Source organism: Fusarium vanettenii, assembly GCF_000151355.1.
Source record: "Fusarium vanettenii 77-13-4 chromosome 11 genomic scaffold NECHAsca_48_chr11_4_0, whole genome shotgun sequence".
Classification (NCBI taxonomy): Eukaryota; Fungi; Ascomycota; class Sordariomycetes; order Hypocreales; family Nectriaceae; genus Fusarium; species Fusarium vanettenii.
The window spans coordinates 38976-53692 of record NW_003315840.1 but is presented as its reverse complement, the minus strand read 5'-3'; the positions used below and the strand labels follow the sequence as shown (position 1 = coordinate 53692).

The following is a 14717-nucleotide window of genomic DNA, read 5'->3' as shown; positions in this document are numbered from 1 at the left end:
TATTATTCCGTCGCCGGAAGATCGTCCCTTTCGGCGTTATTTCTACCGACATGCGAGTTATGGTGAATGCGGACGCCTGCTCCGGATGGCCGGGGTTTATAATGCACTCATAAGGACATTGGACCGAAATTACGTGCATATTCTCATCCAGGTCCTGAATGGCGTCAAGTATAGGGTCCATTTGTATAAAACTACCCAGAATCGCGCTCTAGGAGCAAAAAACATCTCCAGCACACACTTGTCTCTGGAGGAATCAACTCCAATACACTCTTTTTACACATCTTGGCACGTCGTTTAGCCAAACATGCTTCGACAAGCCGTCCATTCCTTTTTGCTTACTGCCCTCATGGGTCAAGCTGTTCTTGCGGCTCCTACCAATGCCACCTCTTCTGCCAAGGTTCACTGGCTAGGTGATAAGCCTGACTTTATCTCGGGCGTCACTTTTGGTCTTCCGTGGCCGAGGTCCAAGCACTTTCCTGAAAACACCCAGTTTTCTCTTTCGGGTCAGAGTGCTGATCTTCAGTCATGGGTCACTGGCTACTGGCCGGATGGCTCGGTGAAGTGGACCGGTCACGCAATTGCAGGGTCCGACAGCCCGGTTGACGAATATGTCGTCAAGGCTACGACTGCACGGGGCTCCATCAACTCAACTGCCTCAACCGGTGCCGGAAAGAAGGGTGCTGTCGTTGTTACCGAGAGCGCCGATGGCATCGAAGTCGGAACTGGCAAGGTTACCGCAGTTTTCCCCAAGAAGGGCTCTGTCATTGTCAAGTCTATCGAGTCTGCAGATGGAAAGCAAGTCGCCCAGAACGGAAAGCTTGTGCTTCACTCCCAGACTGGAGTTTCCCACGCCTTCGAAGACGAGACCGACACCCCAATCAAGTCTCTTCGCTTCCAGAGCTCCATCGACAACGTCACCATCAGTGAGCAAACCTCTGTTCGCGCCCTTGTCACTGTTAGGGGCAAGCATGAAGCTGCCAGTGGATCCCACGACCCTTGGCTTCCCTTCGTCCTCCGGTTCTATTTGTACTCCAACTCTGAGTCCATCAAGATTATTCACAGCTTGGTGTTTGATGGAGATGCTTCCAAGGACTTTGTCTCCGGTCTTGGTCTCCGATTCGATGTCCCGCTCAAGGGCGAGGAGCTGTACAACCGTCATGTCAGAATTGCTGGTGTCGAGGGTGGCCTGCTCAGCGAAGCTGTTCAACCCATTACTGGACAAAGGAGAGACCCGGGCCAGGCTGTCAAGACTGCTCAGTTCGATGGCAAGGAACTTCCCGATGTTAGCACTTGGGACACCAGAGTCTCTTCTCGTCTTCACTGGATCCCAGCATGGAACGACTACAGCCTGAGCCAGCTTTCACCCGATGGCTTCACCATCAAGAAGAGAACCAAGTCAGGGCAGAGTTGGATCAATATCCCCGCTGGCACTCGCGCTGAGGGTCTGGTCTACCTTGGTGGAGCTACCAAGGGTGGCTTGGCCGTTGGACTTCGAGATTTCTGGAAGCGATACCCCACTGGCTTCGACATTGCTCAAGCTGGCTCTGATACCGGAAGCATCACTCTCTGGCTCTACAGCCCCTCTGCCGAGCCCCTCGACCTTAGGCCTTACCACGATGGCCTAGGTCAGAAGAACTACACCGACGAATTGGATGCTCTTGAGATCACCTATGAGGACTGGGAAAAGGACTTCGATACCCCGTATGGAATTGCTCGAACTAGTGAGATTTATCTCATCGCTTTCGATCAGACCCCCTCACGCGAGAAGTTCGCCAGCTTTGTCAGCCAGATCAACAACCCTCCTGTCCTCACCCCCGAGTCCGCATACATCCGGGAGACCAAGGCGATTGGCACATACTGGGCTCCTGCGGACTCTACCAGCGCCGCCTCTAAGACTCTTGAGGAGCATCTTGATTTCCTTGCCAAGTTCTATCAATCTGAAGTTGAGCATCGCCGCTGGTACGGATTCCTCGACTACGGTGACTTTATGCACGCCTACGACGTCGACAGACACACTTGGCGTTACGATGTTGGAGGTTATGCTTGGGATAACTCTGAGCTTTCTCCTGATCTCTTCTTCTGGCAGTACTTCCTTCGCACCGGCCGAGAGGATATCTACCGCTTCGCTGAGGCTCTTACTCGTCACACTGGAGAGGTTGATGTCTACCATCTTGGTAACTGGAAGGGTCTGGGTACTCGACACGGCGTGCAGCACTTCAGTGATAGCGCGAAGCAGGCTCGTATCTCACAGCCCCAGTACCGAAAGTACTTCTTCTACTTGTCCGGTGGTGACGAGAGAATTGGAGAACTCTTCGAGGAACTGCTCGACACTGATAAGACCTACGGCGTTCTTGATCCTGTGCGAAAGGTTCGCACGGACGGATGGAAGCCTACCCCCAACTCAACCGTCGCCTTTCAGTTGGGAACTGATTGGTCATCCCTCGCTGGTGGTTGGCTCATCGACTGGGAGCGCCGTGGACCTCGATGGGAGGAGTCCAAGGCTAAGCTCACCAACACGGTTCAGGGCATCGCCAAGCTGAAGAACGGCTTCGTCACGGGCTCTGGTCTGTATGATCTCGGGAAATGGGAATTGGGCCCGCCTCCCGCCGATCCCGACAACAAGGGAGTCGTCTCCATCTCTCACTTGTCAGCTGTCTTTGGTCTTCCCGAGGTTGTCTCTGAGCTCATTGAGTACTACGCGGATGATTTGCCCAAAGGTTTCAAGCAGGCCTGGCTTGACTACTGCTACTACTTCAGCGCTACCAAGGAGGAGCAGAAGGCTCGCTATGGTGTCGAGTTTGGCAAGTTGAACCTCTACCAGGGACACTCTCGCCTGACTGCATATGCTTCGTCTCAGCTGAAGAACGAGACCATTGCTGACCGAGCTTGGAAGGAGTTCTTTGAGACTGATGGCTTCAAGGCTACTTCCCCTTGGGCCACTACTCCCATTGCCAAGCATGACGGCCTTATCCCCGGAAACGAGGCCAGCTGGGTCTCTACTAACGATGTTGCTCAGTATGGATTGGCTGTGATTCAGAATCTGGCTTTGGTGAAGGATGCCCTTGAGAATTATGGTGCTTAATGTTCACATGAATCTGTTCATGGCCGTTCAAACAGAACACTCGATATTTTATTGGTACTAGATAATCCTCATTTCTCCAACGAAACGTTAAACCGTCAATGAACTGTCCCTCGTCCAACTCAATCTGGCATCTGACAATCTCGTACGCTTCCGTCTCATATAGACGCAGAACCTCCTCATCCTCTTCACATGTGACTTCAAACGCCTTTCCTTGTACCGTGTTTCTCTGACTCGGATCGTCGACAAGTGCCTTGTAGTTGCCCCAGCTTCCGAGAACCCCACCATGGATCTTGGCATCGTAATACACAGGATCTGTACCCAAAAGGTCGGAAAGGACCTCACTCTGCGCTAGAGTACCGTAGAGAAAGTACAAGATGGGGTATTCGCTCTGAGCTGGTTGAGGGTTGTTGTCATGATCTCGCAGTCGGTGTTGAGGCAGTGTTGAGTCGATGCCAAGAGTTGGATAGATGGAATCGGTTGACAACTCCTTTCGGGCAACTGAGATTCGAATGAAGGTAGGGGAGAATGCCGAGCGAATGCGGGACTTGGATAAAAAGGCCTCAATAGCCATTTTTTCCAGGCCATTGACTTTGCAGAAGGAGCTGCTTTGCCCCGACGAGTCCATCGCCATTATGGTCTCCTGTATCGAAGACATGTTCGCAGCCTGAGCCACGGCTTCAACGGTTTGAAGAGGCCCCTCGAGCTTGACCAGAAATGTTGAAGTCTGAAGTCTCTGCTTCTGCCTCTGGGTCAGTGTCGATGGGTGACATGGCTTGCGAGCAGCGGCAGTGCACGAGTACTCGTATGCCTCCCTGTCGAAGCCTTCTTGCTCTTTTTGATCTCGAATCATTTCCCAGTGGCTGTCGGAAAGGACAATATAGTGCGGGCTTGAGCGATATGCTTCGATTTTATGGCGGGCTTCGGATGCAGAGTAGCCGAACAAAAACTGCCATCTGTAAACCATGTTATTGTCGATCTCGTTGGCATCCGCCAATGAAACGGAATGAGCCATAGCCTCCAACTCATCCATTGTTGTTATGATTGTGTTGTGATGGTTTTGTTGACGGCGGTGTTTGTGTAGGAGATGAGAGTGCTGCCTAGGTTGTGTAGAGGAAGATTTGCTTTTATATGTCAAACCTGTGGTTGAATTAAGCTTTTGTTATGTGACCCAAAGTCCTGTCACACGGCTATAGAGGATCGACTTTTCGCATATGCAGTGAAAAAGTATGCATACGCCTGCAGATGCAGTGCATGGAAGGCTGCACGATGGATGATCTACCAGATCCATGGCCCATCAAACCAAGTTATTCCATTGCATGGTACGTGTCTACTTGAAGAGTGGGTAACTGGACTTCTCAAGTGCCCATCCTAACTTGTAGCAGGGGCGTGAAAGGCATATATGTAAACATTGCCAAGAGTCAATTTAGTTCTATGTCGCAGTAAACTCTAGTCCTAACTATAGAACTATGGAAAAGTTTCCTTAGAAAAAATTCGCAAAAGCTTAAACATCGTCACCTACTTGAATAGAAGGGCCGTTTATAAGTCATGGTTTTTATTTGTACATGCTCTTTGAAGTTATTCAATGAGCCATACTCTATATACCTCGTGATATTTACACTTTTCTAATCTACTCCTTCATAATCTTAGACAGCCTGACAACACTGGCGCTGACCTCGTTGGTCTTGCCAGGGGGCAGATCACCAGCTCCCATAATCATAAGCAAGTCAGGATCCTCCTCAAAGACCAGAAGAGCCCGAGTGTAAGCAGCAGGCTGAGGAACCTCCCACTTCTTCCAAGCGTCAGGGTGTCCAAGAGCCTGGTTGGTGAAGATCTGGGGCAGAGTGCCGCAGCTCACAATAATGGTGCCGTTCTTACCACCGCAGGAGCTCCACACGACGTAGGGAGAACCGGCGGGCGTTGTTCCGTCATCGGAGATCAACTGCTGGTGAGGAGCCTCAAGGAAGGCCAGAGGGTCTTCAGAAAGGCGGTAGTACACGGGGAACCAGTAGTTGCCGGTGGTAGGCGCGCCACCGTACTCATAGACATAGATGTACTCATCATTGGGCAGCTTGGCGACAGTGGGCATACCAGGGCGAGCGTAGTAGTCGGCATACTTGGTGTCCTCAACAAGATCAGACCAAGTGAGGAGGTCACTGGTTCGCTGGTGCACAAGCTTCTGGGAGTGGGTCGCGTTGTCGCGCTGATCGGAGTAGTACAGGATCAGCTCTCCCTCGTAGGTCCTGTGATAGTTCAGTAAACTGCGTAGAATGCTTTGTCACGGTGATTGCAACGTACATCAAGAAAGGCTCCCAAACGGGGGTGAGACCATGCTCAGGTCTGGCTTCGCCACCAGCAGCAACGTGGCTGACGAATTCCCAAGTATAACCAAGATCGCGACTAGCATAGAGTTCGATCTGGGTGTGGCTCAGGTTGGTAGGAATGCTGCTACCAGAGATGAGGACAGTGCCGGCCTCAAAGTCGCCAATGTCCTCCTTAAGCTGGTACAGGAAGGGTTGATATCTCAGACCCCAGTTGTTGACCTGGTCACGGACCCTGGAGATCTCCTTCCAGGTCTTTCCACCATCAACACTCTTGACGATGGGGAACCACACCAGAGGAGGCTCGGGAGAGTAGTTCTCCCAAGTAGCCAGGAGGGTACCATCCGAAAGCTCAACAGGTCGAGAATACAGGACCTGAGGGTCCGTGTAGTTGTTCGGAGGATCATAGATGACATTGTTGCTGAATGTCTTCTTAGCTGCCGCAAAGGGCAGCAAGAACGAAACGAGACCGGCGAATCTCATGATGGACCAAGACTGAATGCTACAGTGGTATCGAGGCTGGTGAAAAGGTTACCAAGTATCCGGTTCGAGTCTGTATTTATATGCAATTCCCTCACGAAAAACAAGATCCACCAATACCATGCCAAGCTGCCAACTCGTCAACACGTCTGACGTAGACGCGGAGAAACTCTACAATCTGGGGCCGTCTGGGGAAATTGGGGCAATGATTGGAGCGCGAATGATGCTTGCACGAGAACCGAGGCGCGCCAATCGGTGTCCGTGGATCACCAGTGCCGGTGGCAACGCTGATCGGCGGTGGTTCCTGGGTTCGGGGGTTAGTGCCGGCAGTCAGGCAAGGATCTGGATGGTACGCCGACCGGGACCCCGGGGTATGCGGGGACTGGAGAAGCGGTCACGAGGTTGAGTGAGGGGAATAGAGTTTAGTTTCGGGATTGTCTTGACCGAAATCAGGAGATTCGTAAACGCGGAATTGCTTTGGATTGAAATGGACTCATACTCGCACCGTGCTGTTCAAGTGCTAGCCCACTTGCCTCGGCAACCTCGGACGGCTTGTCTATGAATGAGGCTATTCTCGGTTCAGATGCTGTCTAGAATTCTCGTGAATGCCTAGCGTAGCTCATTATATCCCTCAGTTGTAGGGAGGTGTTTACTCCCACTACTCTCAACGTTCTGTCTTTTAATAACGACAGGCTCTAAGCAAAACACGATACTAAAAGGGTAAAACACATCTAACTCTTAGGAAATACCCCTATAATATTAGAAAGTATTTTGCTTGGAATTTAACAGGTGTAGTAAGGAATTATAATGATGTCAATAAACAAACAAATCACAATACCATCAAACATCACAACTTAGTTTTGCTCTTAAGGCTAGAAGCCAACCATCTTGATATAATGGTCTTCACCCAGCTGTGGATGATGCAATCACCTAGAAGGCAGACATAAGCTCCACTTGAATGTATTAAAGCTGTGTTCAAAGCTCTGAAAACATCTATGAGGTCCGTCCGTGTTTACAAAGTTCATATCCAGCCGTAAGTCCGCACTTGCAGGTATTTCACCATAGACACCGGATGATCGTCCCATCCATCAATGTTGAGAATGACCTTGTAAATCTTCCTCCCTAGAAATTCGGCCATGTCGACTCTTACGTTGACCTTCAAACCAGGCTCTGAAATATCCTTTGCTAGCAAAAGCACGGAAGATTTCTCAAGTCTCATGTAGTGTGAAAGAGCTGCGTCAACGGTGCTCCGTAGTAGGTTCCCTTCTTCGAGGAAAGATCCCGAAGTCTCGACCCAGGTTACAAAGGCCCCATCAGCTGAAGCTGTTGGGACTCCCCACAAGAGAAAGAAGCCAGAATAGCCATTTTCTAGATACCAGACTCCACGAATATTTAGCAACCCAGCTTCTGTGGCTCCATAACCAGGGAGCCGCTGCTGGTATCTAATCATGGTGTCAGTCACGGTCGTTCGCTCCGTCATATTCAGTTTGAGCTTCTCGATCCTTGGGGCCACGATATACACCTCTGGCCGTTGTCTGGAAGGATCTGCAATAGGTTTGATGGCGGCAAGGAGAATACGTCTTGGTGATAGCTTATGCGGGTCATATGCAACTATAAATTACAGATCAGTATGTCTTAGATCGGTTGCAGTTGCTCCAAATAGCACATACACGCTGAATCTTTCGATTCACGGAGTTCGCCCCACATAGAATGGCGCAAGATCAATTGCTCAGCCCCAGGATGCAACCGGATCAGCGTGTGATTACGGACTCTGATGTATGCTGTATCCGAAGCGCCTAGAGTGAGAGGCTGCACCAAAATACCAACCCGGGAAAGAGGATCCTGATCTGACGCACAGCTGAGAATAGCGATAAACATTTGGTGTTCCCGAGCTTCTGTTGAAAATGGGCTGAAACCAATATCACAGGGCCCGAACAAGACATCGATCTCCAGGCCCCTGGCTGTTGCGATAATGTCGCTTCGTTCAATGGGGGCGCTTTCTGGTCGTTGAACCGCAAATCGAAATGCAGACGGGGTCTTGGGGAGATATGGCCCATGGATTTCTTCTAGAGGGAACGCCGTCCAAGTCAAGATGGATTGGTCCGGACTTTTTTTCAAGATTTCCCCTTGAAGCCTCCCGAAGGCGTTTTCACCTTCGCCGTAGAGGAGAGGCATGTTGATGTCGAATAAACCCAGCAAACAGTATGACGTGTCTTCCGGGCGGGTTGTCCTTCGTTTAGCTGCCCATTTCATTTTTATAGAGATGGGCTCCTCCGCCAGGTCTGTCTTGACTTCGTCAATTTGGCCGCATCCTGGGCACTTCGATCTATAGTCGTACCGATGAGAAGTCTCGGCAGGGGGTAAGATGTGTCTCCTCCGCAAGATGCTTTGAGTGATTCCCGTGACTCTCTCAAGCCTGGAAGCTATCTCGTCCCTGCTGCACATGTACTTCCAATGCCGGTCGAAGAAGATGAGTCCGTGGGGGGCGATGAGTTCCTGCAAAGTCCAGCCGCGAGTAAACCAGCGACTTTCGTCAAAGTTCCCCATGACTCCATCCCCTTGGAGTGTGACGTCGTCCATAAACACGTAGCAACTAGCCGACTCTTTGTACCACTTGAACATAGAGTTGATGGCCTCGGACAGCTCTGCGCTACTGGATTTGTCGATGCAGCAGGTATCGACCCAGATGTAGTCCAGGTTGTCCTGCCTCGCTCTCTTGCAGGCATTGAGGATCTTTCGCAGACCTCTCCTGGGCTTCCGCGATTGCTGACGGATGCCGTTTCGAGCTTCTTCAAATAGGAATTCATCATCCTTCCACGTGTGGGAGAGGATGGCGTAGCGAGGCCGCTCCTCGATTGGTGTTCCAATGAAGGACACGAACTCGAGGTTTTTGGTATGAAGGAGCCGCATGCTCACGACTTGGGTCACAAATTTGGTCAAAGTGAAAGGAGTAGAGCCGTAGCGCCTATTTTGTGGTCACTGCGAGTCTGATGGGAGCGGCTGGATGGGTCTTGGTCTGAATAGTTGTTCAAATAAAGGGCGCAAGCTGAAATCAGGCTGCCAGAAAGACACCCAACATCAGCCGGAGTGCTTACTAACCTTCACTGCATTTCTGATTGCTTGTCTCACCCGTTTGATCATGAAGCACGTGGCCAGCTGCTTTTGGCTGTGGCAGGCGTAGAATCGAGTCCTTTTGTATCTACGACGCGTCTATTTGATAGTTTGTTGATGATACTATGAACATCTCCAGGTGTGCCCCAGGCGTCTAGTCATGTCTCTGAGAGCTAGAAATCAAGTCCATCTAAGAGAAAGAAAAGAAAATATCCCAGTATAGAACATTAGGAATCCAGTAACTCATCAGAGCAGCTAGGGCCATAGAGTACGCCTTGGAAGATTATAAGAATAATGGCTTTTTTTAAAAAAAGAAAAAAGAAAAAATTGTACTGCTTCTATTATGGTCGTCTGCCTCCTCAAATAAAATTCTAATATTCTTTCGCGCTGGCAACTGCCGAGGGAAGCTCAGAGGGTTGACTTAGTACCACCACCATCGCCAACGTTGACGGGATTATCACCGCTCCTAAGACACCCACCAAACCTAGGGATTGTCTGTCAGCCAACAAAAATACCCCGGTAGCCCGTCCTTTAGATTATTGCTCAACGTTACGGTATTTCTTGGAAGCCAAGCCACAATCCATGTTGCGCTGTTGTCAGCAACTGCCACGGTGAGAAGCTCATCCATGTGTCGGCTCGGATGTACACATAACCAGCGCTACATCCTCCCTCACGCCGCTGTTCCAGAGCGATTTTTACTGTCCGATAAAATTCCTTCCTATCAATTCTGGGAAAGATCTTACGAGGTGTGCCTCATCCTGGTTCATGGCGTAAGCACTACACCCAGGTGACGGGCGTTGGTGGGTATATATACCATCCCACTTGCTGACGCCTAGAAGCAGCGAACCTAAACCTAACAACCACACCATCACGACTCTAATCAATCGAGATGGCCTCAAATACCAAGCCAGCAAAGGAAAGCCCTCTCTCCTTTATGGAGAAGTTGTCGCCAGAGGTCTTTCTCTACCGTCCGTCATCGTCTACCGATTCCGGGGATCCCGCTCATCCAAAGCTCATCATCGTCGCGAGCTGGACCAATGCATTGGATGGCCACATTGCCAAATACATCGAAAAGTACAAGATTATCTACCCCTCGTCTCCTATCGTCCTCGTCAAGAGCACAAGCAAGATTCTTTTCAACCCTCCACTTCTCAGAAAGGCTATCGAACCAATGGTCCCTGCCGTCAAGGCATGCCTACCAGCCGACGCGTCCTCATCACCAAGCCCGAGCCTTCTCATCCATATGCTCTCCAACGGCGGCTCTTCCAGCATCTCAAACCTCTACGACGCGTATGCTGCATCGGTCGGCGAGAATGAGGACCCTCATCTTCCCCCACACGTCACCATCTGTGATTCATGCCCCGGTTGGGAGTCAGTGGGCGGTCTGGTTGCTTTTTTGCAAGTCGGTCTCTCCGGCGTGTTGCGCCTCGTAGCAACACCTTTCATGTACCTCGTCGGTGTCGTTTGGGTATCAGCAATCACGGTCGGATTGGCCAAGGATTGGATTACTGTCTGGCGCAAGACGCACAACGACAAGGAGAACAAGAATCCATACGAGATACGTCGGACCTACATCTACAGCGAGAAAGATACTATGATCGACTACAAGGCGATCGAGTCGCATGCAGATGAAGCAGAGAAAGTATGTTTTCAGGTCAGGCGAGAGAAGTTTGATGGTTCGTCTCATGTGGCTCACTCTAGACACGACGAGGCGAGGTACTGGGGTGCTGTTACACAAACTTGGGAGGGAAGATGAACATGGACAGACTTGAGTTGTTATTGTATATTGAACTTCTAATTCACTCCTTGTAGTTGAGCTTTTCCAAACAATTGTACTGGCTCATGACACAACCATGAATCTACCCCGGTTAATGGAACATGTATCCGAGCTTGTAAAATGCTTGCCTAGTCGCTTTCTCATATTCCACGCTCTCAAGTTCATCCATAGACTCCGGAGCATGCACACCTATGCAGAGTGGACATGGCATAGCTGAACCAGCGACGCCGCGTGGAATAAAAAGTCCAAAGAACCCTTCGTCCTCGTAATCTCGATATAGGAAACACCATCGGTCGCTGGCGCACAAGAAACACTCGCCCTTTTCAGCCCGGGATATGACGTCGGAAACGGACAAGGCTCGGAATAGAATCTTGCTGTCGGGGCCCATCAGGGAGTCTTTGAGCTTGATGAGGGAATCTTGATTGTTCGTATCTGGTAGAACAAATGGGCGGTTTGGGTTATGCCCTTTCCCGGGACGCTTGAGATAAGCGCGGTACTCGTTGCAGGCCTCCTCTGTCTCTAGAAGGCCGCATGGATTCCATTTGGGAATTTCGGCGCAAACCAGGGTGTGCTGTGTCCCATGCTCTTCCAAGGATTGAGCCTGAACAAGGCGGTAAGTGTGGTGGTTCGGGTCCGTCATCTCTGCCCAAGCAATGATTTCCCACCACATCTCAAGAGGCAGTCGTTTATTGCCTTGCTTCGTGGCGATGTTGCCAGGTGAGTGGTTGACAAGGCGTTTGACGAATTGGATTGTGAGGCGCGTCATGTCTAGGAGACAGACTTCGTTTCGCTCGACAATGCTGTCGAGCTGAGAGGAGGTAGTGACTGGCTTCATGGTGTTGACTGTTGTTGAATGCTATCTTGTGGAAGAGACTGAGAGTTGTGAATGTTTTGGGAAAGTTGTCTCGTGGGCGTAAAGGGGAGGCAGGCTTGTTTATATAGAGAGTGCCCAACATCAAAGTTAGTTTGGCTACACGCTGCTTCTATGGGTTGCTGAGGGGATGCTTCTCTCTTGTTTCTCGTACGGAGGTTAGAACTGTTGAATCCCCGTCGAGAGGTTTAACCTTTCATGATGCAGGGAGGCATAAGTCCTCTGATCAGGTAGCAAAAAGCTTAAAAAGAAAATAGGAAAAAAAGGCTACTATGCTGGTATCAAGATATGATGCGCATGTGTTCATCATGGGTTCTTTGTTACAGTTGAAGCCCGGCCCTCGATGGGACAACTAATTCTTTTCTAATTTTTCAATCACGTTTCCGTCAAACACTTGATTAAAGAAAAAGAATGAAGGGACACACAGCTACGTTCAACAGAATGCTGGAAAACACAGTCTGGGATAACTAAATCATAAAATCCCCGAGTTACCGGCTCTGCGGCGTGAGACGGAATTAAGTTCAATGCCGACAAGAAACGTATAACAACCTTATTTACCACTACCCCAACGGTTGCTTTGTTGCCCTGGTGAAGAGCCACGTGGTTTGTATTATATCGGCCTCTCTCGGTACAAGTCTCTCGTAAACCTCCAAAGACGGGGCCAGCCAAGGCAGTCACCCTAATAGACGACATACATCTCTACAAGAAATCATACTCAATCTCGATCGTTGCCGCAGCAACTTTGTTAACCCAGTGAGCTTGCTGTGAACCAGGTCAGTAAACATGCACACCGAGAGATGTCTGGAAGCCTACCTCAGCTCTCGCCCAAAGCGCAACGATGCACCCAGGTTCCAGCAGCTCGAGAAACCCGTACCCATCACCAACTGCATCCTCATCATCAATCTCTGGCTCAACATCCAACTCCCACTCGACCCTGTAGTTTCGGTATTCACTGCTTGCCGTTATGTTGCAACAGACTGTCCATGTGAGTTCTCCATCCTCCACCTCGACAAAATCCCACCCAAGCTTATTTAAATGACTCCTTGCACCGGCGGGACCCCACCACGTCTGCTGAAGAATGCTTTCAGGGAGAACATGTGCCCCGTCGTGGGCAGTATCAATGGGACGTAGAATGCTGGCCTCGAACCACGTGTGGCTGTTTTCAAAGGTACCTTCTCCGCCAAAGGTTGCCCATCCTTGGTCAGCTGCTCTGGTCTGAAAGATGATACGCTTCGGAGTGACCATTTTCAACCCAGTGGGGATGGGTTCAGTGAAGAGATAAATAGCTCCTACGCTGTACTCATGAATGAATCCCCCCTCGGAATCTGTCTCGTACTCTTGCTTATCATCCCTGCGTTTTGCGATCCAGGGATTATAAGAAAGCGAGGTTATTGGCCTCGCAAGCTCCGGAAGTAGCTGGTCGGCTAGGAGTTGACGTGCCTCGATGGCAGCGGCGAGCGTAGTGTGGGTGGTTTCGGAGAACGGCAGCGGGTTAGGCGCTTCCTCGGACATGTTTTGGAGAAGGTGCTGGCTAGCCTTGGGTCTGTGGGATGAAAGTGTTAGCATGGGGAAATCTGACGGCTAGCCTAAGACGTAGGCTATTTGGGTACTTACTGAATAGGTTGGATTAATTAGCCAGTGCCTAGTGGGCCTTTTTACTTTGGAGTATCGATTTTGGTGGAGCGCCAGGGCTGTTCTTAATAGTTGTGATAAGAAAAAAGGTTGGACCTACCCAACCTGAGAATCTGACAGAAGCCCAAATGCTTGGGCGGAGCGGGGTCAAGTGTTGTGTAACGCATATACTACGTCATAAAAACATTTGTGTAGGTAAATGGTAGAGGACGAACATGACTGGTCGCTGGGCTGAAGCAGGCTGCGTGACACCAAGGCCGTCGAGGATGTCTAGGGTAGTGGTTTTCCTCTGTCTCAGTTCGAGCGGCCCATTTCCGAGCCTCATAAGGCGACTGGATAAGCAGGCAACCATGGACAAGACGCGATGTGATTGGGCGTTTCAGAGCATACGGTGGTTCGAAATGCGGCCTTGCGCGTTTTTCTCACTCATAAGTAAGCACAACACCACACACGCGTGCCTAATTGCATCAGCCTCAAGTTACATCAGTGGAACACTCAAGTGAACACACGTATCTACGGCCAAGAACATGCGAAAAACACCATGGCTAACCGAGACTTTTTCTACTTTTACGCACCCACCTGGGACTACCCGCCAGGCGGTCCAATCAAGCTGGGCAATGTCATCACGTCTGTCAAGAACCCCCATCGACCCCTCTTCTGCTCTCCACCACCCGAGGAATCAGACGTCTTTAAGACTGAGAAGAAGAGCGTCCAGTACACCAAGGAGAAACTGCGGCGAGGCAGGTTTTCCATCTTGACCAAGTTCCTTAGCGTTCTCGGGTTTGGCATCGATATTGGCGCCGAGATAGACAGGAGGTAGGTAACCATGCCTCTGTTTATGCACAGGTACTAACGACGTTAGTGACGAGGAAATATTTGTCTTTGATACGCTCGAGACTACGCAGTTCATCCCAACGCCATCATATCTCAAAGCTTGCGTCGAAGCCGAGAACGTTCGTCATTTTCTGGAGCGTTCAAAGTACCGCAAGCCCGTCTACATCATTACGGGTCTCAAAGTTGTCACAGGCGCCCAAGCCAACACGATCAAGTCTCGTTCCCTAGGCGGCAGTGTTGGTGTTGAAGTAGACGCTACCGTATGGACAGCTGTACCCATTGGTGGCGGCCCAGGAGTGGAAGCTGAGGTCGGCAACAAGGTAAGTACGAAATGGGAGGGCAGCAGTGACTTTGTCTTTGGGTTTCGCGTGAGCAAGGTCCGCGTTGGCGAGGTCGTGAGTGAAGAGGACTACCGCAAGGGGGCTATGTTCGAGAGGGAGAATACGAAGAAGAAAGAACCGGAACTATCTGTGTTGGGAGTTGAACAACCAGATGCGCGGGCTGAAGGGTTTGACTTGGAGGAACTGATGGATGATGAGGAAGTGGTCTTCTGCGCCATCCCGAGGGAGGAAGAGTCTGAAGATGAGTGGTAGCAGGCAGTAAAGCCGCCTG

General features: G+C 50.5%; 8 protein-coding genes across 8 annotated transcripts; 3 read left to right on the top strand and 5 right to left on the bottom strand.

Annotated features, from left to right (window-relative positions):
- Positions 1-346: 346 nt before the first annotated feature.
- NECHADRAFT_52435 (uncharacterized protein) lies at positions 347-3082 on the top strand (the record flags this gene model as incomplete). Its single annotated transcript, XM_003041275.1, has 1 exon — positions 347-3082. The coding sequence occupies one exon, from the start codon at positions 347-349 to the stop codon at positions 3080-3082; it is 2736 nt and encodes a 911-aa protein (XP_003041321.1).
- Positions 3083-3158: 76 nt separating this feature from the next.
- On the bottom strand, positions 3159-3833 carry NECHADRAFT_18724 (uncharacterized protein; the record flags this gene model as incomplete). Its single annotated transcript, XM_003041237.1, has 1 exon — positions 3159-3833. A coding segment is annotated over one exon (675 nt), but the record flags the coding sequence as incomplete, so codon positions are not given.
- An 876-nt stretch (positions 3834-4709) lies between these two features.
- Positions 4710-5883, bottom strand: NECHADRAFT_52396 (uncharacterized protein; the record flags this gene model as incomplete). Its single annotated transcript, XM_003041236.1, has 2 exons — positions 4710-5322; positions 5378-5883. 2 exons carry the CDS (start codon positions 5881-5883, stop codon positions 4710-4712), a joined length of 1119 nt encoding a protein of 372 aa, XP_003041282.1.
- Positions 5884-7962: 2079 nt separating this feature from the next.
- NECHADRAFT_17698 (uncharacterized protein) lies at positions 7963-8790 on the bottom strand (the record flags this gene model as incomplete). The annotated part of the gene is made up of 1 exon (XM_003041235.1): positions 7963-8790. A coding segment is annotated over one exon (828 nt), but the record flags the coding sequence as incomplete, so codon positions are not given.
- Positions 8791-9880: 1090 nt separating this feature from the next.
- Positions 9881-10747, top strand: NECHADRAFT_97350 (uncharacterized protein; the record flags this gene model as incomplete). The annotated part of the gene is made up of 1 exon (XM_003041274.1): positions 9881-10747. One exon carries the CDS (start codon positions 9881-9883, stop codon positions 10745-10747), a length of 867 nt encoding a protein of 288 aa, XP_003041320.1.
- A 112-nt stretch (positions 10748-10859) lies between these two features.
- Positions 10860-11603, bottom strand: NECHADRAFT_86793 (uncharacterized protein; the record flags this gene model as incomplete). The annotated part of the gene is made up of 1 exon (XM_003041234.1): positions 10860-11603. One exon carries the CDS (start codon positions 11601-11603, stop codon positions 10860-10862), a length of 744 nt encoding a protein of 247 aa, XP_003041280.1.
- Positions 11604-12338: 735 nt separating this feature from the next.
- On the bottom strand, positions 12339-13151 carry NECHADRAFT_86792 (uncharacterized protein; the record flags this gene model as incomplete). The annotated part of the gene is made up of 2 exons (XM_003041233.1): positions 12339-12401; positions 12453-13151. 2 exons carry the CDS (start codon positions 13149-13151, stop codon positions 12339-12341), a joined length of 762 nt encoding a protein of 253 aa, XP_003041279.1.
- A 661-nt stretch (positions 13152-13812) lies between these two features.
- Positions 13813-14698, top strand: NECHADRAFT_52455 (uncharacterized protein; the record flags this gene model as incomplete). The annotated part of the gene is made up of 2 exons (XM_003041273.1): positions 13813-14087; positions 14134-14698. The coding sequence occupies 2 exons, from the start codon at positions 13813-13815 to the stop codon at positions 14696-14698; spliced, it is 840 nt and encodes a 279-aa protein (XP_003041319.1).
- Positions 14699-14717: the final 19 nt, after the last annotated feature.